Source organism: Mesoplodon bidens (assembly GCF_964165515.1).
Source record: "Mesoplodon bidens genome assembly, chromosome: 1".
Taxonomy (NCBI): domain Eukaryota; kingdom Metazoa; phylum Chordata; class Mammalia; order Artiodactyla; family Ziphiidae; genus Mesoplodon; species Mesoplodon bidens.
Window position 1 is genome coordinate 23,612,837 of NC_138176.1, and position 27,930 is coordinate 23,640,766.

Here is a 27,930-nt window from a genome sequence, read left to right on the forward strand (position 1 = left end):
GTTGCCTCCATAAATTCCCCTTGCCTTGAAGTCAGAATAGAGGGGAATGCAGTGATATAGAAATAACCATTACCCAGGTGGTGTTCTGAGATGTTTAAAGCTCATGGGCAAAAGACAGAATAATAACCATCAGGGTGCATATGTTAGGGAAAGCAGAAATGGAATCACTTTCAACAAATGTGTTTAGCTTAAATGCTTCCTCTTTCTTCTGCATGAAAATTAGATACTCCTAGGTTATAAAACAGGCACTTAATGAGATTTAGGAGTCATAAAAAGATATGTGCCTAATGCATGCTTGTTACACTTCAATAAATATGTGTTAATAAGCTACTGACATTTAATTATCATACAGTAACTAGCACCTTAAATTGAAATCTAATGCACAGGTAATCACACAGCAACAAGAACACTCTGCTTTAAATTTTAGCCAGAGATATCCATGTTATGGTCTAGTTACCATTTCCTAGCTTCATAGATCTGCACTGCAATTCACGTGCTTTGAGAAGAGTGGGGCAGGAGAGAAACTTGCTTAAGAAACTCCGGGGCTTTGGATCTTGGAGATATATAGGAGCTATATAGTGGACTATTAAGCTTCCTATGGACAATAGTTAGAGAGCCAGGGTGTCTTTTTTTTTTTTCCTTCTAACATCCCAAACAAAACAAAGAAGAGTCTCCTATAGTCCTGGGAAACATCTTGGGTATAAGAAGTAAACAAAGGGGAAACAATGATGTCTATGGTGTAACCAAAGACAAGGCTATACTAACAGTGTGACTGTGAGAAAACAGTACGCATCTTGTATGGAGAGGACTTAGAAATTGTTTTCAGCCAGTCTCCATTTGAGCTCAGATTCATCTCTCCACATATGGGGAGAGACCCAATGACACACGTACCCAAAGATAGATTTCATTTTGATCAGACTTTATGACTACAACTACTTTATGACTACTGTTGAGTTGAACAAGAACATCTGCCCCCTGTAATACCTGGAAACTTGGAAATAATTACACCTGGAAAGGGCACTGTTATGCTGCAAGTCCCAGCGCCGTCAATTACCATCTACATGGTCTTAGGCAAGTCACCACTTCTCTCTAAACTTTACTTTTCTCGTCTGTAAAAATGATAATGTTGGAATAAAGTATCTCTTATGTTTTCTCCATCTAAAGATGTTATCCAATATGACAATTACCCAATATTTCAACATCATCATAAATGGGACTCAAGAGAACTTACCACAAAAAGATGGGATTATAAATATGAATGCATAACTCTTAGTTATTTAAGTTTCTCTTGTGGAGCACAAAAAATCATTTTATGTAACACCAGTGGTACATGGAGCCCACCTTGGGAAACATTGTTCATAACTTGCATCTTCCCACAGCTTTGGGGGAACCCAGTTCTGTCATGGAGAGAATATTTTTCCTCAAATGAAGACTAATTCTCTGAACCCTGGGTGTGTGTGGCTGTGGGTGTGTGTCCCTGTTTGTGTGCTTTTCCTCTTCCAGATCTTTGAAGAAGAGCACAGTGTTTTGTATCTGGATCAAGGTGGAGTCCTGGTTGCTATGAAGCACACATCTCTCCCGATTCGACATCTCTGGTAATGAGTCATGCACCTTGATGGTTCCGCACAGCTAAGACCAGTCTAAGTCAGGCTGTCAGACTGTGACCTTGCTTGTAGTAAATTGTCAAGGTCTGCTAGAATGTAACTTATTCCTTTGCTTTACCGCAATAAGAAGGAAGAGGAAAGGAGAGAGAGAGGGAGAGGGGCAGAGAAAGAGAGCTTGATTCTGCCTACTAGAGAGGAACCGTATTATGGTTTTCAAATGTGACAGCCCCCTGCCCCCCGCCAGTACCTCCAGTACCTTATTCTTTCAGTACAGTCATGGGTAGAATGGTTAGCAAGGATAATCTCTGAATAGCTTAATTTCTTGCAACCAGCTTTCCCAAATAACGTCTCCTGGAGTTTAATATTTGTATTCACTATGTGCATTCTGCACAGAGATCAGCCGTTCATGACACTTCTGCTCTGATCTCATTTCTCCTGATCCTACTTTCTTAGCTTCCTTTTGGGGGCAGTGATATTCTGCAACTCTCCCTGTAGGTCTTCCACAGATGGACATTCAAAGCCTAACTTCCAGAGAGATGTCCAATAAACTCTTTCATCTGTGTTTTTGAAAATGGCTCTCTCCACAGGCGGGCTTGTTCAAAGTCAAAGGCTTGATTTTCCCTCCACTGTTGGGTTACTTTGCTGACGAAAGGGAAAGTTGCAGAAATACGAGAAACAGAGGCTTAGCTTGGGGGAAGACATCCTAGAGAAAGGCAGAGCAAAGGAAACATCCTGTGTGACCATCTGAGTTGCAGAGTTCTCTCTTACTTTCAAGAGTCTGTCCTTCTGCACCAATTTATTCAATGAGTCAACCAGGATTTGTAACAATGTAAGAAGGATACCACTAAGGGTTTGATCACATAGAGGTGGCTGGTTCAAGTCCGTCTCAGTGGGTCTCATACGGCCATTGTTCTCAGAATCACCTGTAAGACTTGCTGCTAAATTGCAATGGGGTTTTGGAGAGGGTCACATTGAGGTCTAAGGCCTAATAAAATATCCAAATAAAAACAAATTCTATCAAAGACTTATTATCATTCCCGTTTCATGCAACTCTCCCCTTATTGATGTTATAATACATCTGGGTCCCAAATCACTTGGCTAACTGTATATCTACCTTCTGATGTAATTAAGAACACTTATTCATATAGAAGGCTCACTTTGACAATGCCCCAGGTACTTCTAAAATGTATTCTCTGCTGGTTGCTAGTATCCTTTCTTGGAAAGGATTTTTCTTTTGAGATCCGATGACTTATTTTTTCTGTCATTAGGTTAAGTTTTGATGAAGGGAGATCTTGGAGCAAATACAGTTTCACCTCTATTCCACTTTTTGTGGATGGAGTTCTGGGTGAGCCTGGGGAAGAGACTCTAATCATGACGTAAGTGGAAATTATGATGTCTTCTAGTCTAAGTATAGATCCAGAAACATGTTGTTTTTAGATAAGCCTGTTCACGTTGCTACTGTCAGGTTTGAAACTGCTAGCAAAGGCAGTACATCTGACTTCATGATTCCACAGCAAAGAGGAAAGAATAAATGTGGGCCTCCATTCTCCTGGCTCTTTACTAGCAATTAGGAGACCCACACTGAGGGCTGGCAGCAAAATGGTACAGCCTATTTCTTCCTATACTGAACGGGCTTTGGGAAATTAGAAGTGATTATTTCAAGAGAAAATAAAGCTATCAATTAAAAACTTTAATAATAAACATGCTTGATATACAGAAAATGACAGGCATGTAAGAATGATTTTCACTTTAAGGCAGAACGCAGAGCTTGGTGAAAACCCCACAAAGGATGTTATTTTTCCCTGGCTCTTTACCTAACCCAATTGTGAGCCATATTAGGGAAACCACGAGAACAGTCTGTTCTTGGGGAGATTGCATTTATACTCATTCTTGTCTGGAAAGTGATGATCATTAATTTGTGAAAGACTTGATTAATGGCTTGCCTGCCTCTGGGTTTCAAAACATGAGCTTTGAATTTGAAATATGAAACTGTGATTTTTCCTTCTCCTGGAAAATTGGACATGAAAAACAGAGAGGGAAGATTTTAAAGCAGTTGATCCTGTCAGCAGTGAAAATGTTTAAATCAAAGTGAATAGCTGGTACATTTTCTAATTTTTTCTCCCTACTCCTTTTTTTTAACAAGAGAAAAGAGCAACAAAAATTTAATATGCCTAATAGCTACATTTTGCCCACGGTAAACATAGCTGGATTAGCAATTTATTCCATCATTTGTCTTCATTCAACTTTTATGTTTACAAAACACAGATTAAAAAAGTTGATTGAAAACGCTCCTTTGTGGCTTTTATTTATATCGACAATAGGTGATTTAAACACTTCATTAAATAGCTGAGTCTCTCTGAGTCAGGAGAATAGAATGCACAGAGTAGGAAGTAGTTATAACTCCTCAGCCTTGCTACCCACTTTCCCTTGGGACTGGTGGGAAGGTAAAATAGCATGGAAACCGTGGAAATGATGGACTTTAGCAAGAGAACCTAGAGGTATAACCTTGGACTGCAAAGAAGTCAGTGTCTATGCTTTTCTCAATTTTTTTTGGTTTTTTTTTTTTTTTTGGGGTCAACCATTCTTGTTGTACAATATATAAAAGTGGACTTTTAAGTCGAACACCCTGGGTTCTGACTCTACCAGTTCTTAGTGATTTGACTTTGGTTTTTGCATGTTAACAAAATTTGTCAAGCCTCAGGTTACCGACAAGTGAAGTGGAGCCAATAATAGCAACCCTCCTCAGAAATATGTGTGGGGATCAAGTGATATGTGATATCAAATGTAATATGCTGGGGCTTCCCTGGTGGCGCAGTGGTTGAGAGTCCCACTGCCGATGCAGGGGACACGGGTTCGTGCCCCGGTCCGGGAAGATCCCACGTGCCGCAGAGCAGCTGGGCCCGTGAGCCATGGCTGCTGAGCCTGCGCGTCCGGAGCCTGTGCTCTACAATGGGAGAGGCCACAACAGTGAGAGGCCCGCGTACCACAAAAAAAAAAAAAAAAAAAAAAAGTAATATGCTTAGCGTTGTGCTAACCTCATAGCAAACATTCAGTAAATGATGTATAACTGTCTGCATTGCTGTTATTGTGATTATTTTTATCGTCATGAACTCTGCAGAGTGTTTGGACACTTCAGCCACCGCTCTGAATGGCAGCTGGTCAAAGTGGACTACAAGTCCATTTTCGATAGACGCTGTGCTGAGGAGGACTACAGACCCTGGCAGCTGCACAGCCAGGTAGGAGGGAGGGAGCTGAGGTTGAGTCCTGGGTGGGAGGCGTGGAGAGTACTGGGAGGAAGCAAGTCATTAAAGTGTAGGAATTGGGGTTCTCTGGGCAAAAATTGTCCATCTGGTGCTTTCTTATGTGCTTTGTGTGCCACAGCAGTGAACAAACTCATTTATAGCTTGTTGTGAAGTGACTTCTGTTTTTATTGTACTAGGATATAATGAGATAAAATTCAAATGTGCTTGGCTAAGACTTACAACTCAAAATGAAATACCAACTCAGCCCGGAGATCCAAACATAATTTATCTGAGCATGTCATCTGGCTGCAGGGTATGGGGGTAAGGGTGAGGAAAGGCTGTTCAGTTTTATCTAGCAATGCAAACAGAAACATGAAATAACAAAGTTATGCTGCGTGAGTGGTGCCAGTAAAATTCTTCCTCCCCACTGCTATGCTTCCCTGGGATTAGGTAACGCTTCTTGCCTCCTTCCAAGGTACTTGTGATATAAGGATGCAGAATTATTAATAGGAAAATTTCCTTCATCCTGGCCCCTCTGCTACCCTGCTCATGTCAGAATGCTTGGCTGAAAGCATCTCTCCTTCGACTTCTCAAGGCAGAACTCATTCTGCCGGCCTCTCAAAGGACATGGCAGAGGCCCTTGCTTGCAAAGCCATCACCATGTTCAGAGCGTGACACATCATATACCCCAAACCTAGACTAAATCATATAATTACATGTAGATGTGTAATGCAGCTGGTTAAAGTGAGTTTGCTCAAGAAAGACAGTGTAGACTGGCTTAGACAAAACTCCGTCTGGTCCTTCAGACACACACACACAGAGCTGGGTTTGACAGTGGGAGCTACATCAGCTAGAGTCACCCACTTTCCTCAGAGGCTCAACAATCAAAGGATCGCTCATTTATGTGACTGATATTTCCCCCTTTGGAACGCACACGCATTGGGATATTCAAAGCTTTTATTTATCTTGTGGAGAAACGCTGAATTTAGTGCTCTTGCTTATCTGGTAGATGGATATAAAATCAGTGCTATAAAGTTGTGTGGGCAGAGGCATAATAAATCAAGGCAAAATGGACCTTTATGTTTCTTAGCAATATTCTTCTTTCATATGCTCATAAATGACCAAATGTATACATTTTTTATTACAGATGAATTGAACTTAATTACTACAGATTCTTTTGGCCATACACTGTTGCAGGTTGTCTTAATTATCTGTGTGCCCCTCATAGCACTCTACTTAATACCTTGCCAAGTAAAGGTTTGCTGAATACATAGAGTTCCGGACTTTCGGACACACCCTCAGTGCTTTTTAGGATTGCCTTTATCATCATGTTCTATGATAGGGCTCTAGAATCAAAAAGGAAATGCTGTTAGCACAAAGCAGACTGCGTATGTCCACATTACACTAAGGTTTGAGACCATCTCCCGGAACTGTCCTGATGCGGAGTAGGGAAGGTCCAAGCTGTATGCCCAACTGCATGAGATTCTTGTCTCCTTACAGGGGGAAGCATGCATCATGGGAGCAAAAAGGATATATAAGAAGAGAAAATCAGAGCGGAAATGTATGCAAGGGAAATATGCAGGAGCTATGGAGTCTGAACCCTGTGTCTGCACAGAGGCTGATTTTGACTGGTGAGCTTGTACTATTATCCCATAGAGTCGTCTAGTATTTCAAACCCACGTGGGCCTTAATGAAAGCTTAGACATCAAATAATAGTAACATGCATAAATCCAAGTGACAAGCCTACATTCATGTGAAATTACCACTTGGGGACATCATGGCTTGCTAGCTATGTGTGTGTGTATATGGAAAAACCAGGGGTTTCTTTAGACTTAAGGAGGACTCAGAAGATGGCTGGTCATTATCTTCATATATTTGACAGATCTCAGGACAAAAAGAGAGACTAGATAGACCCTGAGTTTCTTCATACAGCAACACTGAAAACAATAAGTGGACGTTTCAGAGAGCAAACATATTTGTGCTCAAGATAAAAGTCTTTCTAGAATCTAGGGTTCCTGGTAGTGGAACAATGATCATGTAGGACAGTAAATTGTCTATACCTGGATGTTTTCAATCAGTGATTAGCTGACTATTGCTTGTGACAGCCATGGAAGACTTTTCTGAATTCAGTGCAAGAATGGAACCACTAGTATTGCCGTCTGTGGCTTTGTGAACCTAGCGGTAAGAGAGACTTCTTCCTTTACCTGGATTAAGCGAGTTTAAACTGGAAAAGTACTGAGACATTGAGAAGTTAAATATACTCAGAGTGCCACAATGTTCTTTCTGGAGCATTAGTTAAGCAGAAAGCTAGCTTGTGGGTCCAGTGATGCCCTTGCTTTGTTCTGGTTTTGACATTCCGATAAGGTTGAAATATGACTGAGGATGAATAGGTGGTAACTCCCTTGATCATGTCTGTCTCACTTTCGGTTCCTTTTTTTCCTTCTTCTTTATAAAATTTATTTATATGCTTTTGGTTTAGAGAAAGCATTTGCTAAATGTGTATATCAGTGCTAAATAATTGAAAGTTGGCCAGCATAAGAACCAAAGGCATTCATTTAACAATATTAGCTGCGTAACGATCATCGGTCACGTATCCGATCATCAGACTATCAGTGGTTGGGCTGAAATACTGTGTACATACACATCACATATCTTAGAAAAAGGAAGTCATCTGTCATGCTACCATGACAGGAGCATTCTCTAAATAAATAGTACTGGTAGGCCTGGCAAACTGGCTGCCAGAACTCAGACCGATAACCCAACGCTGTTCCTCTCTTGTTGGTAAAGAAGGCAAGCCAAGAGTCAGTTCTTTATCTCTCCGGGCTCAGCCAGAGGGAAGGCAGAGCTTCAGTTACATGGGGGCTCACAAGGAATTCTGGGGGGGCCTCCCCAGCCCTGACTTCTGTTTCAGTCAGTGAAACATTGTTACAGTGACAAAAGTATTTTATCTCTGTCCTACCTTTCAGGATTAACATCCTGAAATACATTCACAGGGAAAAGTTCCATGGCGAGTGTGTCATTCATCACATCCCTCTTTCTGAAGCCTGATTGCTTCTCCTTCACTCACTCTATTCAAGGAGGATCCGTATGGGGAGTTAACTTTTTATCTTAGTGGTTTGACTTCGGCCTTACCGAACAGTCATTCTTTGGCAGAGAGCAAATTTATTTTCACATAGAAAACCAAAGAGAAAAAGTAAGTCCTAATTCCCTGATTTCTTTTGGAAACCTTTGTTCCTTTGGGAATCTTTTCTACAAGGTTCCAACATAGGCTAGTCTTTTGCTGTTGGCATTGTCGTGTGTTGTTTTCTTCTCAATTTTAAGCTTGACTAGGGTGAAAAGAACACAGGGTAAGGAAATCAATTAAGTTTCCCCCTTCCCCCATCTCTCACTCCCCTTAGTCTTGGCCCAATTCCTGCATTCATTTGTGATTGGAATCTGCTGCTCATCCCACTAACTAAAATGTAATTGGAGAAGTGGGAAATGCATCATGAACGAGCCCATCGTAAGGTTGCCTGGTCAAATGGGATTTTTGTAACTGCATGATTTCTGAAAATATTTTGGAAGGATTGCCATGATCTTATTGGTTTCTACTAGTACCTAGAGCTTCACTGATTCTTCTTGACTGTAGCATAATGAAAGGTGGTTGTCACTGAATGTTCTCTCTTGGCTTGGCTCTCCCCTGGACAGCCCTCTACCAGAGGACCTTGCTTGTTATTCTTCAGCGTTTGTAAAATAATTTCCTTAAATGAACACTGGGTGTCCTGTAGGCAGCGTTCCTGAAGTCTTCCTACCCGTGCTGTGTTGCATCAGCACCAAATCCAGCTGGTATGGGCAGAATTCTAGGTGCCAGCTGCCTGGTGACAGGCCCCTGAGCAAGCCTAATTCTCCTTCTGCAACCCTTGTATGCCAGTATCTCACTTCCTTTACACAGATGGGCCAATTCATACTAATGCTCACTGATTGCCACCTGCGATTTATCTGTGCGTGTGGAGGTGCAATTTGTTGCCATACTCTGCGCCCGGGTTCATCTTTCAGAAGCCAAGAATATCAGGCCACTCAGAGGCTCCTGGAGATAAGAATGCGAGGAGGCTGAGAAAAGTCTTTGACTATTTTCAAACTAGAGAGCAGATTTAAAGCAACTGCAGCATTAATGGCATAGGACGGAGCTTTGCCTTGGGGGAATGCTTGCAGCAGTCCTAAAGGCCATTTCCTTTCCTGCTATGACTTTGAAGCATATGGCTTGTGCACAGAGAGACCTGGCTCAGCTCTCCTTGGTAGATCCAGATGTCTTGGAAGAGCACCTCAAAGACATCAGTAGTTATGAAGATTATACCACATGTGGATGCCTTAAACTCTTCAGTGAAACTTGACACTGAGGACGACTTCCACCATTATAGCTTGCTCTGGGCCCAACCACAATCAGTACTGTGTCTCCCCCTAATGAGAACAACATCTACTCTCCCAGCTTAAAGGTGTTTAATGGGAATTATTGGGCATTGAGCTTTCCTCTCTACACATGCACCCCTGTGGCCTCCAAGCTAGCATTTCTCAAAATGGCTTCTGTAGAATGTTTTCATGGGTAATTGATAGATATTCCATGGGAAAAAAAGATTCCATGTTTGGAAAGACATTGATTCAGTGAATGCCTGCTTTTTGACTAAACCAGGGTAGAAGTTGGCTGTGGACTGACGTGCAATTGTTGTCAGTAATGTTGCCATCTACTGAAAGGTTTCTCTTGGCTCTTTCCCCAACAGTGACTATGGTTATGAGCGACACAGCAATGGTCAGTGCCTGCCAGCCTTTTGGTTCAATCCGTCTTCTCTGTCGAAGGACTGCAGCTTGGGACAGAGTTACCTCAATAGTACCGGGTGAGTGTCTGAAGCAGTGGCCTTAGGAGGTCAACTTCTGCTGCTTTTCAGCCTGTGTTAAACGTACCGAATTACGTCTGATCAAAGGCCAGGCCTATTTCATTACAGCACTGACTTACTTGCTTTTGTTCATTTTAATAATGCAGCACAAATTTGCATTAATAGTGCAAATTTCATCTGAGAATAAGACCCCAGTTGCAAACAAAGAAACGAAATAGGTTCCTTGGATGAAGGTGGCGATGATGATAATATATACATATCTTCATTTTTTGATACTTTATTTCAGAACTAGTTAATCACATGAGGCTACCTTTTACCTTCATGACATCCCTGTGTGGAAGGCCAAACAAATATTTCCCATGTGCATTTCCTGTTTTATAGATGTGGAAACTTGAGGCAGAAAAGAAGCTTATTGACTTTTCAAGAGTATACCAGTGTTAGTAGGAATGTGTTTCATTTTCTTTCTGTCCAGTCTTGACACATTGAAGGCATGCATTCTGATCTTTATAAATCTGGAATCAGAGTCTAAATTTTGTGTTTAATGATCTGTGTTGTGGGGTTTATCCAATATTATTTAAGAAATACCATAAAAGGGAAACCATTCTGTGACTTTCCCACAATTGTAACTGATATTTATGGACTTAGAAAATAGTGTGTGGAACTTATTTGGATTCTAATTCAAAAAAACTATTAAAAGACGTTTTTGAGCCATATGGGGAAATGGACTGTGGTCTGGTGATTAGTGATGTATGTATCAGGGTTTTCCTGAGATATGTTTTTCTATCTCCAATTGGATATTTTATTTATATATATATATATATATATATATATATATATATATATATGTATGTATGTATGTATGTATATAAAGAGATTTGTTATAAGGAATGGGAACACCCAACTATGGAGGTGGGCAAGTCCAAATCCTGACATCCACAAGGTGAGAGTTGGCAAGCTGGAGACCCAGGAGAACAGATGGTTTGTTTCCAGTCCCAGTCTGAATGCTGATGCTGAACCAGGAAAGGTGATGGTGAGGTTCTTGTCTGAAGGTCAGCAGGGTCAAATCCCAGGAAGAGCTGATGTTTCCATCTGAGTATGAAGGCAGGAAGAAAGCCACTGTCCAGTTTGAAGGCAGTCAGGCAGGACAAATTTTCTCTTATTCAGAAGAGGGTTAGCATTTTTGTTTTATTTAGGCCTTCAACTGATTGGAAGAGGCCCACCCACATTAGGGAGGGCAATCTGTTTTACTCAGTCTACTGATTTAAATGTTAATCTCATCCAAAAGCACCCTCAGAGAAACACCCTGAATAATGTTTGACCAATATCTAGCCATCCTGAGGCCCATGCAAGTTGACACATAAAATTGACCATCACAGGTGATATCAGGTTATATCTAAATCTAAATATTTCTATTATATTAACTAAATATATTATATATTTAGGTGTCATAATGATATTTTGGTTAGGCTAAAAACAGAAACCTTATCTTTTAAAGATACATGGTGTATGGCATTTGTTTTAAAATATTAGAAAAAGGGATAGGTTTAGTAAATTTTGAAGATAAGTTAATGAGGGCATGAGTATTTATGATACTATTTTCTCTCATTTGTGCATATTTGAGAATTCTGGTATTGAAAAGTTAAAAAGAGAGGAAAGGAAGGAAGGAAGGGAAGGAGGGAGGGAGGTGGAGGGAAGAAGGGGTGGGAGGAGGGAAAAAGGGAGGGAGGGAGAGAGTAGGTACCTCACCGATAGGCCAGCATTACTTGACAATTGCCCTTCTCATTTCTCATGGGAGGTTCAATACAGAGGAGAGGATGTTCATGTTTCCATTTATGTACTTTTGTATTTGAAATTTTAAAAGTTTTTTTAATTTTAAAAAATTACCGAAATAATATATACTACTCTCAGAGCATCTCACCCTAAGGGACTTTTGTTGAGTTATCACATCTGCTGGTTTCATCCATTCCATTCAACCTTTTTGCAGAAGGAGGGAAAAAACATAGACACATACATCAAATATTCTTATCTCTGATTGAATAAAGAAATAAGCTGTGATTTATTTGAAGAGAAACACAAAATCTGAGAAAAATACAAATAACATTTTTATAGCAATAGGTCAGTGAGGTCTTCAGCATCTAGCATCGTGGGAGAAATTGAAAAGGGCTGGTGAAATAACAAAGCTTAATGGTGAAGAAATGACAAAGACAGTAGTTTTATCACTTGCATGTACCAGCATGTTTAGACATTGTAAAGGGCATTAGGAGTCCCTGAAGCTAATTTCAGAATTGATTTTTTTTCACTGTCAGTCAGGGGAGTTATACTATTCTCTCTTTGGTATTAATGAGAGGAGGCTGAAGTACAGAGGGGTCTAATTGTTCCAGAGGCTACTCAAATCACTGTAATAAGGCAGAATAAAGGCTGATGACCCCTCACTTTTCAGTTTATTGAGAATATATATGTATTTTAATTTTATAATTATATACATATATTTATACACACACACACATTTTTCAGCTACCCCTAAATAGGTTTCACCATTCCTTTGGTGAACTCAGTATGTGAAACCCAAATAAATCCTAACCCATATAAAATAAAACATCAGAGATGAATAATTTATAATATTCTATTCAATGGGATTTTTCACCTATGCCCTATAAAACTAAAATTTCAATTAAAAAAGTGGTTCAACAATATGTGTCCAGGTATATAAATGTTTGTCAATGCAGTTATGTTTATTAATCACACAGTCACAAATATTACTTCCTAGGGCTCCACCTCCACTCTCAGAAGGTTGCTTCTATCCGTGGGCATTACCTGAGAGCATCTGACCCTAAGGGATTTTTCTTGAGTTATCACATCTGCTAGTTTCATCCATTCCATTTAAACTTTCTGCAGAAAAGCATTAGCATCAGTGAGCAAGTTTGTGTAAAAGGAACATACAATTAATACCAGTTATCAGCAGATAGGATGAATGCCCTACTCTCAAAAGTAAAGGGCTCACAGGTGGAAGAGTGACCACCTGCATAGCACCCTATGGGCTAAGGTCGGGGAAGCGGGTATTAATCATAACCCCACAGATCAACATACTGTCTAAACTACACATTTGCATCAGGAATAGAAAGACCATTAGCTGGGACAGGGGCCTGAAATCACCCTCAAAGAAGGCCCCAATATCATCAAATTCCCATTTGCAGTGTCTGTAGCCAACTCAAGAGCTGGCAAGATATAAAGTGTAGATGAAATTGAAAAAGAACTTTCTGCCCTCTGAGTACCACTCCAGTCCTGACCCCAGATGTCACTTGGCTCTATGTTGATTCAGTGGCATTTCATAAGCACAGATTCAGTAATCTGTTGTAGCTGCTACAATGCTGCCATTAAATATTTAGCTTTTCACTTACAGATGTTTAATTACAAAAAAATATACATGCTTTCTCTGTTTAAAAAGCCAATTTAGATGATCCCCCTAATCCTGGCCCCCTTTCCCACACAAGTGTGATCTGTTTGATATGCATGTTTCTAAACACTTTCCTTTGCATTTGTCAGTGAATAATGATGCCAAGAAAAAAATATACAAAATTAATTTGGTTGTTTTTATATGCAGTTTCCTACTAGATGTGTTGTTCTTCTAGTTCCCTTTTTCATTCAAAAACATAACTTAAACATCTTTCCAAGTCAGAGTGTATAAGGCTACTCTCCATCTAATTTCTTTTAACTTCCTAGGATTCAAGCACCTGGGATTATGTAGTCATCCCTTTCATGGACATTTTGGTCATTTCCTGTTTTGTGCTGCTATAAACAATGCTGCAGTTAGCATTCTCATAACATAATAATTGTTATTAAAACCCTACAACAGGGCTTCCCTGGTGGTGCAGTGGTTGAGAGTCTGCCTGCCGATGCAGGCGACACAGGTTCATGCCCCAGTCCGGGAAGATCCCACATGCCGTGGAGGCTGCGTGTCCAGAGCCTGTGCTCCGCAATGGGAGAGGCCACAACAGTGAGAGGCCCGCGTACCACCAAAAAAATAAAATAAAATAAACCCAGAAAAACCCAAAAAACCCTACAACAATAATTAGAGTCTCTTTGGCAATTGAAGGTCTTTCTGAAAGCTCCTAAAGCAAACTCCACCCAGTCAGCTGATTGCTTCTTAGAGCTGAGTATCAAGGCATTGCCAGATATCTCCCCCATTAAGGGTTGAAACACCAGCTTCCTGCCCACGCACTGCCTGTGAGTTTCACATATGAGAGATTCAATTATATTAACTGCCATCCTCCTTTAAAACACGGACACCAATGGATTCTGTAAGGGAACACTGAGAGGAAGGGCAAGCAGGATTTCCCAAATTAAGAAGGTGTGAAGCAGGTTACTTAAGGCAAAGGAACAAGAAATGATCCAGGTGAAAAGGCTATGCTGGTAGTTTTCTCAAAGACAAGCCCTGACGTTTGTGCCTGGAAGTCTCTAGAATTAAGGAGCCATTGGGCCCCGCTGAGTCCCTCCAATGCCTGTTTTAAGCCATCCATGAGCATCTCAAGTTGTCAGCACAGAATCTGTATTAGCTTCAGGCTGGGATGAAGTGCAGAGGAATCACAAGGGCAGGGTTGGTTTGAGAGTTCTTGCCTCCATAGATTTCACTCACCAGGCACCTCCCTTGCCTCACCCAGTCCCTTACAGCAGGGCACAGACTGCAGCCATGCAATCAGAACTTGAGTTGAACAGGTCTACTAAGCAATCGTCCCTTGTCGATCAAGCTTATCAAGCAAATCTGCCAGTAGCACCTTTCCGCGACTTTACTTGAAAGCATGCAGGTAAACCTTCCCTTTTTTTTTTAAGGCCTCACTTTGTAAATGGTTATGGTTGCACTCACAGTTAGTTTATTACCCTGGATATATAAACAGTGTTCTCAGGTTCACTCACTTCACTGTGATGGAAACATTCTAGCATTGGTTATTATTATTCCCAATAGAAATGCTATTTCAAGGAGATGCCAAAATTGTTACCAGCTTCACTGTGTAGAAGTGAACAGGTGTGCAGTTTTTGTTTCAGTTCTTAGCAAGGTCTTAGAGAGTTGGAATAAGTATTGAAATAGGTACAGAATGTCCCTCTAGGTGGCTGTAGCCACCAGTCCTTAGGGCTTGGTCCAGTGGTCTCAAGTGTCCAATATCCACACCATAGGACAGCGTGTGAGCAAGCTTCTACCACATTCTCCCTGACTCTTTCCTTCATATCTTCCACAAGCCATTCCATGGAAAACAAGGAGGCTGGTAATGGGGCCTCAGCCTGTTATGGGTACAGAGTGAACTCAAAGGGGGGATGTGTTGTTTGGTGAAAAATAGAGTTATTTTAGAATGAAACAGATTAAGAGTCTTAATCCAGTCTCTGCCATTTACCTTTATCTTTAGCAAGTGACTTCCTTTCTTTGAGATTTAGTTTCGTAACCTATAAAATTTTGCTATTTGCTTTTGGAGGTTGATTAAATATGATACTGTATATGAAGCATGCAGCACAGTGCCTAGCAGATAGTAGTCACTTTACAAAATACAGATGCCATCACCAGCATCTGGACTTTTGGAGTGAAGGACTCCTCTGGAGTGAAGGTAAAAAGAGGGGGAAGACTTCCTTTTATTGTGTATCTATAGTCCAGACATTTATTTCATAGTTAATAGTCATGACGGTACTGAGATCTAGGACACATTTAACCTAAGCCCTTGTTTGGTCATCGGTAAAACTGAAATAATAGCTTGTGTAGGCTCATAAAGTCACATAATTAGTAACCACTGTACATCAAAACACATGTCTTGGGCTTCCCTGGTGGCGCAGTGGTTGAGAGTCCACCTGCCGATGCAGGGGACACGGGTTCGTGCCCTGGTCCGGGAAGATACCACATGCCGTGGAGCGGCTGGGCCCGTGAGCCATGGCCGCTGAGCCTGCGCGTCTGGAGCCTGTGCTCCACAACAGGAGAGGCCACAACAGTGAGAGGCCCGCGTACCGCAAAAAAAACAAAACAAAACAAAAAAAACAAAACACATGTCTGTCCCCAGTACCACTCAAGGCAGATAACACATTTACCTGATTAGTAAACGAGTCCCTTTTCTTCAAATAAAATGAAATCAGTATTCCTTTGTACATCATCTGGCATTTAGTGCTGAAATAACCTCAAATTTATTCCTCTGTTTCTCCATCGATGACTATAAATATCTCAGTTTGCACATACAGAAGCCCAAGCTTATTTAGTTGTACTTATATATGGTTAAATCTTGTTTATACTGTTTTGGATCCAGGGAACATGATACAAATTTAAGTTGCCAAATTAACTAGGATGTTGCTTGTTTCATGCCAACCGTAAAAGATTCTGTAAATATAAAATAAAGTAGACATTGGGCTGGTTTATTCTAAGAAGCCAAGATAACCTCCTCAAGGGACAGATTTCTTTTTTCTATTAAACCAGAGATATTTCTAGATGTGTTTATAAAAAAAGTGGATATAGAAAGTTTTGTCTGTGGAGTTTCTTTCAAGGAGCCATTAATCCCTCCCGAAAGAATGTAAATGTACAGTGACAGTTGTTATTGATCCTCAGGGTTAGTTTCTCAATATTCAATGGGAATATTTACTCAGGAAGTTAAAAAAAATATTTTAAAATAACATTAATTCAGTATCTATATAAAAATACTTAGTGGGTCCAGGACCCACTGATATACACATAAAGTATAGCAAAATAGCAATCTGCATACTGTCAACATACATTTAGAATGCTTTAAAAATGCTTTCTATATAAAGCAGAAACTAACACACCATTGTAAAGCAATTATACTCTAATAAAGATGTTAAAAAAACAAATAAAAATGCTTTCTAGAAACATATTCCTTTCTACATCAGCTATGAAAACATTTAGACCTTGGTTATCCTGCCACTGCTCTCTGGGGTTGCTATTTCTAGGGTCTCTGGGGGCTGTGGTCATTTCCCAAGTGATCCCATTTCTGATCTTGCTGGGGATCTTGCTGTTCAGTCTGATTTACTCAGCAAGATTTGTCAATGTGCATCACAGAGAATAACTGGTCCTAAAAGTGGTGCATGTGTTTCAAGTCCACAGAAAGGAAATCACTTGCATTGTTTATAGACCCCAGCACTGCAAGGGCCCAAGTAACTGTTTTCTTGGAACTCACCCATGCAGTCTCACAGCAAACGCTCCATAGCTGTCTGTTGCTACAAAGTTGATTTTTCAGAATATCTTTCTTAGATGCATTTTCCCATATTTGTATGGGATGGCATTAGGGTTGTAATGAAGAAGGTGTATGTGGAGATCTGGTTCCTCGCATCGCCGTCCTTGCCCACATCAGTGGTATTGGCAATAACGATCCTCATCCGCGTGGTATGGCATCATGGCAGGAGACTTCCAAACTCAGTCCCAAGGCCCATAACCACTACTTGCCCCCTGTGTGAGCTTGGCAAGCCCTCTAAACTGCATCTCTTTTTTTTCTTATGTGCAAAGAGAGGGATTGTGTTGGATGATCTTTGAGATCCCTTCAGGTTCTGACATGTTCATGACCAATTTGAAATGATTCAGTATTAGGATTCCTCCGACTGCCGATACTTAAAAGTAGGGAAATTTTCCTTCTATAAATTTGTTGTACAACTAGTTGACTCTAGCAGTGGATTCCATGAGCCATTCTAGTGATTTTTGATGCTGTCATTTAGTTTAACTTGGCCATATGTCTCACTTCATCAAGTTGGCATTCAGAATGAAGCCACATTCTATTTACTGTTCAAATTAAATGACTTGTGCTTCCATCCTACTTAATGCAAGAGAAGTTTTCTCCCCTCAATCTAGTGTTCTGTCTGATGAGAGTCCCCTAATCCCAAGGCCTGCTTACTCAGTTTAAGGGGAAAGTCCTGAGAGCTATTGCCTTGAGGAGAGAAACTTGGAGAACCTGCTTAGTCAGCCATGGAACCCTATTCTTTCTGAATGTTGGGGTTATGGCTGCTACATAGGATTATTGTTGAAATGTGAGCACATTGGATCTAGAAAGATTTTAAGTGTTAGCCATACACTGTCCCCAGAACCAGCTCCCTTCTCTGTCCCCAGGGCTTGCCCCATTTCTCGTTTCAAGTTAAGTGTCATTGTAACAAGGCGGTTTTCCCTTGAAAACAAAGACACATAGTACAAACCAAGAAATTAAACTATTTAAATTTTTCTCGTGTGCACAAATGAAGGTCAACAGAGCTCAGCGACAACAAGACCTACCTTGGCTATAAGAAAACCTAGAGTTCTAGCCCTTTCTTGGTCATTACATGTAACAACTACTGTGAAAAAAGAGGAGACATCATAGGAAAACATAATTTCTACACTGATTTTGTTTTGTTTTGTTTTTTGGGGTTTTTGTTTTTTGTTTTTTGTTTTTGCGGTACGCAGGCCTCTCACTGTTGTGGCCTCTCCCATTGCGGAGCACAGGCTCTGGATACGCAGGCTCAGCGGCCATGGCTCACGGGCCCAGCTGCTCTGTGGCATGTGGGATCTTCCCGGACCGGGGCATGAACCTGTGTCCCCTGCATCGGCAGGCGGACTCTCAACCACTGCGCCACCAGGGAAGCCCTCTACACTGATTTTTAATGAATGAATAGAAGCTTGACAGAGTAAAGACCATCCCAGGCAGAATGAACAACAGAGGCAGAAGAAGACATGTAGACATCAACCTGGCCTGAGCTCAAGAAGCATGTCAGGCAGTGGAAAGAGCTAAAGCTGAAAAAAAATGCATTGAGGACAGATCATGGATCTCTCCTTTAAACCTGAACTTTACCCTTTATGGATAAGCCATAAGCAGTTCTGAATGATTTTAAGGAAGAAATTGATGTGGTCTGATTTGATCTTAAGGTAATCTTGGCAGTAAGAGCATGGCGTCTATTTTCAGGGAACTTGCTGTATAAGAGCAAGCTAATATTTAAAACATTAAATACTAACTTTTTACTACCTTTTGATATTTTAATATTTATTAAGGTCTTGCAATATGCCAGATTCTATGCTAAGTCCTTTTGAATACATTATCTCATTTAATCCTCCCAAGAACTTTAGGGAAAGATTCTGTAATTATTCCTATTTTACAGGCAGAGAACCCAAACATTAGAGTCTGGGTAAATTGCCCAAGTTTATCTAATGAGTAAGAGCCTGCATTTAAACTCAGACTATTTGGTTCCACAACACTAGTTTTAACCACCAGGGCAGTGATCTTTAATCCTGGCTGCACACTAGAATCACCAGGGGAACTTAAAAGCAAAAACACACTGATGCCCAGAATTCTCAAGTAAACCATAATTTCTGGGGGCAGGGTCTTGACATCACATACAGGGTTGTGATTGACTAAACTAGACTATATTGTTAACTTAGCATACACTGAATAGTCATAAACATCTGTATCAAACATCTGTACCATAAACATCTGTACAAAATCATAAATTAAAAAAAAACTGCTGAATAGCAAAATCACAGGATATGAAGACTTCCAATGTTTTTTCCAGTTTTACTCTCACAAAGAAAAACTATGGCCTTCCTCTTTTTTTTAAGACTGGCAGGCAGCCAGAAGGAAAATCAAAGAGGGTAGGGGTAAAAAGGAAAAGTTGACAGAGGAGTATCAAGAAAGGAAGGAAGAGAGTAGCTGAAACTGGGGTTGTTGAAATAACAAGACACTATCTACAGATGAACGGTCGGTAATATCAAAGGTATATTTGCAGAATGTTTCCTTTCAGTAATTGTACAAAGACTCCCTTGCCATTATAAAGCATTTTTATTCTTGGCAGATTGAAGAATGTTTTACCAACTAAATGCATCCCAGTAATATTCAGAGCTTAAGTCCAATATAATCATAAGTTGCCTTGTTATTACAGAGGTAAGCAGCCCCATTTAATAACATACTAAATGTATTATTCATTTATGTAACTCAGACCTAGGGATTGCTGCTGGGATGAAAATTGAACCATTCTGTAATGCAGGTGTGTGCTTACTTGAGTAAATGAACTCTGTATTTCTGCACAATTTTCTTCTAAATTTCGGGGACTGGTCTGGTAGGGCTAATGTGATGCCATTTTCATCCAGGAAATAAAATGGTTTCAGAATGGTTTTTAATGAGCATTTTTAAAAAATTACCAAGTCTTCTCTGTGGCAGAATCCCAGAGGGATGGATTCGTGCTTTGGGTTTAAAGAGGACTCCTGCTGCTGCAGGATTCAGGAAAGCCTGTGGCGATGATTGGTCAGAACAGCGACAAACAAAAGGAATGTTCTCTAGCTGATGATTCCACTGGTGATGGTGGGCCCATGCCTCCATAGCTGCTCACCAAGATAGAGTCACAGGTGTGCTTGGATGCTAAGTGATTAAAAATTATAACCTGCCTTTAATTTGCATAGTGCCTTGCCTCTGAAACATGCAGGGAGTTTCTGATGCACATTTCTGATACATGCAGTGAGTTTAACTCACTGGGATGCCATAATTACCGTGTGACAATGCTGGTCATTTTCTGCTACCATTGCTGGTAACAGAATGTCACCATTCTCCAGTGTCTGCACAGTATTTTTCTTCTTTCCCATCTGTCCTTATTTTCTTTCACATCAGTGTACAGTCATAAGCATCTACAATGGACTTTTCAAAATATCAGATGGGGTGATGTTCGAGATGCTCAGACATGGCAATGACCAATCAGAATGAATAGGGATCTTAGTTTAGGAGCAGGGTTTGGGAGGTTTCCTGGTGTTCTAGGTATTAACCCATTCACTTCTGGATTGCCAGGAGAAGCAGGGACTCCAAGGATAGGGGTCAGCATAGCTGGGTTGGTGGGTGAGATGCTTGAAGGTTTTGGGCAGTGGTAAGACCCAACTGTTAGGCAGATATTTCCACATTTAACCTCGTACAGTCATCCCAGTGTGAACCTCCTGATTATCAGCCTTGCACGTCTGGGGCACAAGGATGCTCTCAAGGAGCTTAAAGTTCACAGTCACACAGCAAGAAAATCATAAAAGGCATAAATGACTCCTATCAAGTAAATCATAGGGATTCCTGTAAGAGATTAGAGGACAGATATCTCACTCCAGTTAAAGAGGCAGTACAGTGTAGTGGTAAAGAGTACATGTATTCTAGAGACAAATTATCTAGGGTCCTAGCTGTATGATCTTGAGAAAACTAGTTAAGTTCTATGAATCTTAATTTCATCTGTATATTGGGAATAATAATACCTTCCTTATTAGGGATATTCTGAAGGCAAATCATGTTAAAAACTTAGTACAATGACTAGAACATGACTAGTCATGTCTAAATGACTATATATGAACTTCTTATGATTTTACTATCATAGTCAGGAAAAAACAGGAGGTAAGCTGCCACTTAAAGTGTGGATAAGGGAGATTGGTTCAAGATGACAGAGTAGAAGGATATGCTCTCACTCCCTCTTGCGAGAGCACCAGAATCACAACTGACTGCTGACCAATCATTGACAAGAAGAGACTGGAACTCACCAAAAAAGATACCCCACAACGAAAGACAAAGGAGAAGCCACAATGAGATGGTATGAGGGGCACAATCACAATAAAATCAAATCCCATAACTGCTGGGTGGGTGACTCACAAACTGGAGAACACTTATACCACAGAAGTCCACCCACTGGAGTGAAGATTCTGAGCCCCACGTCAGGCTTCCCAACCTGCGGGTCTGGCAATGGGAGGAGGAACTCCTAGAGAACCAGACTTTGAAGGCTAGCGGGATTTGATTGCAGGACTTCGACAGGACTGGGGGAAACAAAGACTCCACTCTTGGAGGGCACACACAAAGTAGTATGCGCATCGGGACCCAGGGGAAGGAGCAGTGACCCCATAGGAGACAGAACTAGACCTACCTGCTAGTGTTGGAGGGTCTCCTGCAGAGGCGGGGGGTGGCTGTGTCTCACTGTGATGACAGCAGAAGTTCTGGGAAGTACTCCTTGGCTTGAGCCCTCCCAGAGTCTGCCATTCGCCCCACCAAAGAGCCCAGGTAGGCTCCAGTGTTGGGTGGCCTCAAGCCAAACAACCAACAGGGAGGGAACCCAGCCCCAGCCATCAGCAGACAAAGGGATTAAAGTTTTACTGAACTCTGCCCACCAGAGCAACAGCCAGCTCTACCCAACACCAGTCCCTCCCATCAGGAAACTTGCTCAAGCCTCTTAGATAGCCTCATCCACCAGAGGACAGACAGCAGAAGCAAAAAATCTACAATCCTGCAGCCTGTGGAACAAAAACCATGTTCACAGAGAGATAGACAAGATGAAAAGACAGAGGGCTATGTACCAGATGAAGGAACAAGATAAAGCCCCAGAAGAACAACTAAAAGAAGTGGAGATAGGCGAACTTCCAGAAAAAGAATTCAGAATAATGATAGTGAAGATGATCCAGGACCTCAGAAAAAGAATGGAGGCAAAGACAGAGAAGATGCAAGAAATGTTTAACAAATACCTAGAAGAATTAAAGAACAAACAAACAGAGATGAACAATACAATAACTGAAATGAACAATACACTAGAAGGAATCAATAGCAGAATAACAGAGGCAGAAGAATGGATAAGTGACCTGGAAGACAGAATGGTGGAATTCACTGCTGTGGAACAGAATAAAGAAAAAAGAATGAAAAGAAATGAAGACAGCCTAGGAGACCACTGGGACAACATTAAAGGCAACAGCATTCACATTATAGGGGTCCCAGAAGGAGGAGAGAAAGGACCTGAGAAAATATTTGAAGAGATTATAGTCGAAAACTTCCCTAACATGGGAAAGGAAATAGCCACCCAAATCCAGGAAATGCACAGAGTCCCATACAGGATAAACCCAAGAAGAAACATGCCAAGACACATAGTAATCAAACTGGAAAAAATTAAAGACAAAGAAAAATTATTGAAAGCAGCAAGGGAAAAATGACAAATAACATACAAGGGAACTCCCATAAGGTTAACAGCTGATTTCTCAGCAGAAACTCTACAAGCCAGAAGGGAGTGGCATGACTTACTTAAAGTAATGAAAGGGAAGAACCTACAGCAAAGATTTCTCTACCCAGCAAGGATCTCATTCAGATTCAATAGAGAAAAGCTTTACAGACAAGCAAAAGCTAAGAGAATTCAGCATCAACAAACCAGCTCTACAACAAATGCTAAAGGAACTTCTCTAAGTGCACACAAGAGAAGAAAAGGACCTACAAAAACAAATCCAAAACAATTAAGAAAATGATAATAGGGACATACATATCAATGATTATCTTAAACATGAATGGATAAAATTCTCCAACCAAAAGACACAGGCTCGCAGAATGGATACAAAAACAAAACCCATATATATGCTGTCTACAACAGACCCACTTCAGACCTATGGACACATACAGACTGAAAGTGAGGGGATGGAAAAAGATATTCCATGCAAATGGAAATCAAAAGAAAGCTGGAGGAGCTATACTCATATCAGATAAAATAGACTTTAAAATAAAGAATGTTGCAAGAAACAAGGAAGGACACTACGTAATGATCAAGGGATCAGTCCAAGAAGATGATATAAAAATTCTAAATATATGTGCACCCAACATAGGAGCACCTCAATACATAAGGCAACTGCTAAAAGCTATAAAAGAGGAAATTGACAGTAACACAATAATAGTGGGGAACTTTAACACCTCACTTACACCAATGGACAGATCATCTAAACAGAAAATTAATAAGGAAACACAAGCTTTAAATGACACAGTAGACCAGATAGATTTAATTGATATTTATAGGACATTCCATCCAAAAAACAGCAGCTTACACTTTCTTCACAAGTGCACATGGAACATTCTCCAGGATAGACGACATCTTGGGTCACAAATCAAGCCTAAGTAAATTTAAGAAAATTGAAATCATAGCAGGCATCTCTTCTGACTACAACACTATGAGATTAGAAATGAATTACAGGGAAAAAAACGTAAAAAACACAGACACATGGAGGCTAAACAATACACTACTAAATGACCAAGAGATCACTGAAGAAATCAGAGAGGAAATCAAAAAATCCATAGAGACAAATGACAATGAAAACACCACAATGCAAAACCTATGGGATGCATCAAAAGGAGTTCTAAGAGGGAAGTTTATAGCAATACAAGCCTACCTCAAGAAACAAGGAAAATCTCAAATAAACAATCTAACCTTACACCTAAAAGAACTAGAGAAAGAAGAAAAAACAAAACCCAAAGTTAGCAGAAGGAAAGAAATCATAAAGATCAGAGCAGAAATAAATGAACTAGGAACAAAGAAAACAATAGCAAAGATCAATAAAACTAAAAGCTAGTTCTTTGAGAAGATAAACAAAATAGATAAACCATTAGCCAGACTCATCAAGAAAAAAAGGGAGAAGACTCAAATCAATAGAATTAGAAATGAAAAAGGAGAAATAACAACTGACACTGCAGAAATATAAAGGATCATGAGAGATTACTACAAGCAACTATATGCCAATAAAATGGACACCCTGGAAGAAATGGACAAATTCTTAGAAAAGTGCAACCTTCCGAGACTGAACCAGGATGAAATAGAAAATATAAACAGACCAATCGCAAGCACTGAAATTGAGACTACGATTAAAAATCTTCCAACAAAAAAAAGCCCAGGACCACATGGCTTCACAGGCGAATTCTCTCAAACATTTAGAGAAGAGTTAACACCTATCCTTCTCAAAATCTTCCAAAGTATAGCAGAGGGAGGAACACTCCCAAACTCATTTTACGAGGCCACCATCACCCTGATACCAAAGCCAGACAAAGATGTCACAAAGAAAGAAAACTACAGACCAATATCACTGATGAACATAGTTGCAAAAATCCTCAACAAAATGCTAGCAAACAGAATCCAACAACACATTAAAAGGATCATACACCATGATCAAGTGAGATTTATTCCAGGGATGCAAGGATTCTTCAATATATGCAAATCAATCAATGTGATATACCATATTAACAAACTGAAGAATAAAAACCATATGATCATCTCAATAGATGCAGAAAAAGCTTTTGACAAAATTCAACACCCATTTATGATACAAACTCTCCAGAAAATGGGCATAGAGGGAACCTACCTCAACATAATAAAGGCCATATATGACAAACCCACAGCAAACATCATTCTCAGTGGTGAAAAACTGAAAGCATTTCCTTTAAGATCAGGAACAAGACAAGGATGTCCACTCTCACCACTATTATTCAACATAGTTCTGGAAGTCCTAGCCATGGTAATCAGAGAAGAAAAAGAAATAAAAAATATGAATTGGAAAAGAAGAAGTAAAACTGTCACTGTTTGCAGATGACATGATACTATACATAGAGAACCCTAAAGATGCCACCAGAAAACTACTAGAAATAACCAAAGAAATTGATAAAGTTGCAGGATACAAAATTATTGCACAGAAGTCTCTTGCATTTCTATACACTAATGATGAAAAACGTGCAAGAGAAATTAAGGAAACACTCCCATTTACCATTGCACCCAAAAGAATAAAATACCTAAGAATAAACCTACCTAGGGAGACTAAAGACCTGTATGCAGAAAACTATAAGACACTGATGAAAGAAATTAAAGATGATACCAACAGATGGAGAGATATACCATGTTCACGGATTGGAAGAATCAATATTGTGAAAATGACTATACTACCCAAAGCAGTCTACAGATTCATTGCAATCCCTATCAAATTACCAGTGGCATTTTTTACAGAACTAGAACAAAAAATCTTAAAATTTGTATGGAGACACAGAAGACCCCGAATAGCCAAAGCAGTCTTGAGGGAAAAAAATAGAGCTGGAAGAATCAGACTCCCTGACTTCAGACTATACTACAAAGCTACAGTAATCAGACAGTATGGTACTGGCAAAAATACATAAATATAGCTCAATGGAACATGATAGAAAGCCGAGAGGTAAACCCACGCACCTATGGTCAACTGATCTATGTATGACAAAGGAGGCAAGGGTATACAATGGAGAAAAGAGAGTCTCTTCAATAAGTGGTGCTGGGAAAACTGGATAGCTACATGTAAAAGAATGAAATTAAACACTCCCTAACACCATACACAAAAATATACTCAAAATTGATTAGAAACCTAAATGTAAGACCGGGCACTATAAAACTCTTAGAGGAAAACATAGGAAAAACACTCTTTGACATAAATCACAGCAAGATCTTTTTTGGTCCACCTCCTAGAGTAATGGAAGTAAAAACAAAAATAAACAAATGGGATCTAATGAAACTTAAAAGCTCTTGCAAAGCAAAGGAAACTGCAAACAAGATGAAAAGACAACCCTCAGAATGGGAGAAAATATTTGCAAATGAATCAACAGACAAAGGATTAATCTCCCAAATATATAAACAGCTCATTGCGCTCAATATTAAAAAAACCAAACAACCCACTCCAAAAATGAGCAGAAGACCTAAATAGACATTTCTCCAAAGAAGACATACAGATGGCCAGGAAGAACATGAATAGCTGCTCAACATCACTAATCATTAGAGAAATGCAAATCAAAACTACAATGAGGTATCACCTCACACCAGTTAGAATGGGCATCATCAGAAAATGTACAAACAACAAATGCTGGAGAGGGTGTGGAGAAAAGGGAAACCTCTTGCACTGTTGGTGGGAATGTAAATTGATACAGCCACTGTGGAGAACAGTATGGAGGTTCCTTAAAAAACTAAAAATAGAATTACCATATGACCCAGCAATCCCACTACTGGGCATATACCCAGAGAAAACCATAATTCAAAGAGAGACATGCACCCCAATATTCATTGCAGCACTATTTACAATAGCCAGGTCATGGAAGCAACCTAAATGCCCATTGAAAGATGAATGGATAAAGAAGATGTGGTACATATATACAGTGGAATATTACTCAGCCATAAAAAGGAACTAAATTGGGTCATTTGTAGAGATGTGGATGAATCTAGAGACTGTCATACAGAGTGAAGTAAGTCAGAAAGAGAAAAACAAATATCGTACATTAATGCATATATATGGAACCTAGAAAAATGGTACAGATGAATCGGTTTTCAGGGCAGAAATTGAGACACAGACATAGAGAGGAAACGTATGGACACCAAGGGGGAAAGCAGCAGGGGGGGTGAGTAGTGGTGTGATGAATTGGGAGATTGGGATTGACATATATACACTAATGTATGTAAAATGGATAACTAATAAGAACCTGCTGTATAAAAAATAAATAAAATAAAATTCAAAAAATAAAATAAAGTGTGGGTAAGTTTTAGGCAGCTGATAAAGCATACAGGAGGACATGGAACCAGAAAGAACAAAAGAAAGGAAGTACTTTCAAGAGGATGGAAAAGAGAAGTTTGGCAGAATGAGCTAGTTGGGAAGAAAGAGTCCAGAAAAGTAAAACAAAGGCTTCTTTCGCAAGATCAGAGGATTTGTGACTTGTCCTAAAGAAAGTGGAACCCATGAAGGTTGTGAACAGGTAGGATAAATAATAATGTTAAATAAAAATAACTGACAGCATTTCATAAGCACTTGCTAATTGTCAGGGGCGTTTTAAGTGTTCTGTGTACATTAATCCATTTCATCCTTACAACTACCCTGTGAGGTGAGCTTAAATTAATAACTGGCCTGGCAGTGATCCATAGTGTTCAAAGCACTTTCCCAGACAGTATTTAATTTCATTTTCTCAACCTTGCTTTTAGGTAGTCATTCTTGAGATTTAGGGACAGAGAAAGGACTTTGGCTAGATTTGAAGGGGTTGGAAAATAATAGTCTGCAGGCCTGCACACTACCAGATTTTGTTAATAAAGTTTTATTAGAATCCAGATGCAATCATTCTTTCGTGCATTGTCCATGTCCACTTTTGTGTTACAACCAAAGAGCTAAGTTCTTGTGATAAAAACTATAAAACCTACAAAGCTAAAACATGTACTCCCTGGCACTTTATGTAAAAAGTTTTGTCAACTCCTGGTCTAGAAGAATGGAAAGACCTTGGACTGTGATTGCTTCCATTTTGAGCTCTACCAATAACTTCAAGCAGGTAGACTTGAGAAATCAAATATATGCATACATAAAGCTGTTGCTGTGGACTCCACACAAAAAAGATGATGAATAGATAACACTGAACCTCAGAAGTCTTAAAGGTTAGTTATTTAAAACCCACAGATTCTAATTTACTATGAATCTGATCAATTGTATAGGATAAATTT

At 39.9% G+C, this 27,930-nt stretch overlaps 1 protein-coding gene across 7 annotated transcripts in view; it reads left to right on the top strand.

Annotated features, from left to right (window-relative positions):
* Positions 1 to 27,930, top strand: part of SORCS1 (sortilin related VPS10 domain containing receptor 1) — a 575,706-nt gene that overhangs the window by 466,552 nt on the left and 81,224 nt on the right. For all 7 annotated transcript variants that reach the window (XM_081221934.1, XM_081221935.1, XM_081221930.1 and 4 more), the window contains exons 13-17: positions 1,504 to 1,595; positions 2,873 to 2,980; positions 4,723 to 4,840; positions 6,347 to 6,477; positions 9,601 to 9,714. In XM_081221934.1, the coding sequence (XP_081078060.1) occupies positions 1,504 to 1,595; positions 2,873 to 2,980; positions 4,723 to 4,840; positions 6,347 to 6,477; positions 9,601 to 9,714 (563 nt within the window). The remainder of the gene's footprint in view (positions 1 to 1,503; positions 1,596 to 2,872; positions 2,981 to 4,722; positions 4,841 to 6,346; positions 6,478 to 9,600; positions 9,715 to 27,930) is intronic.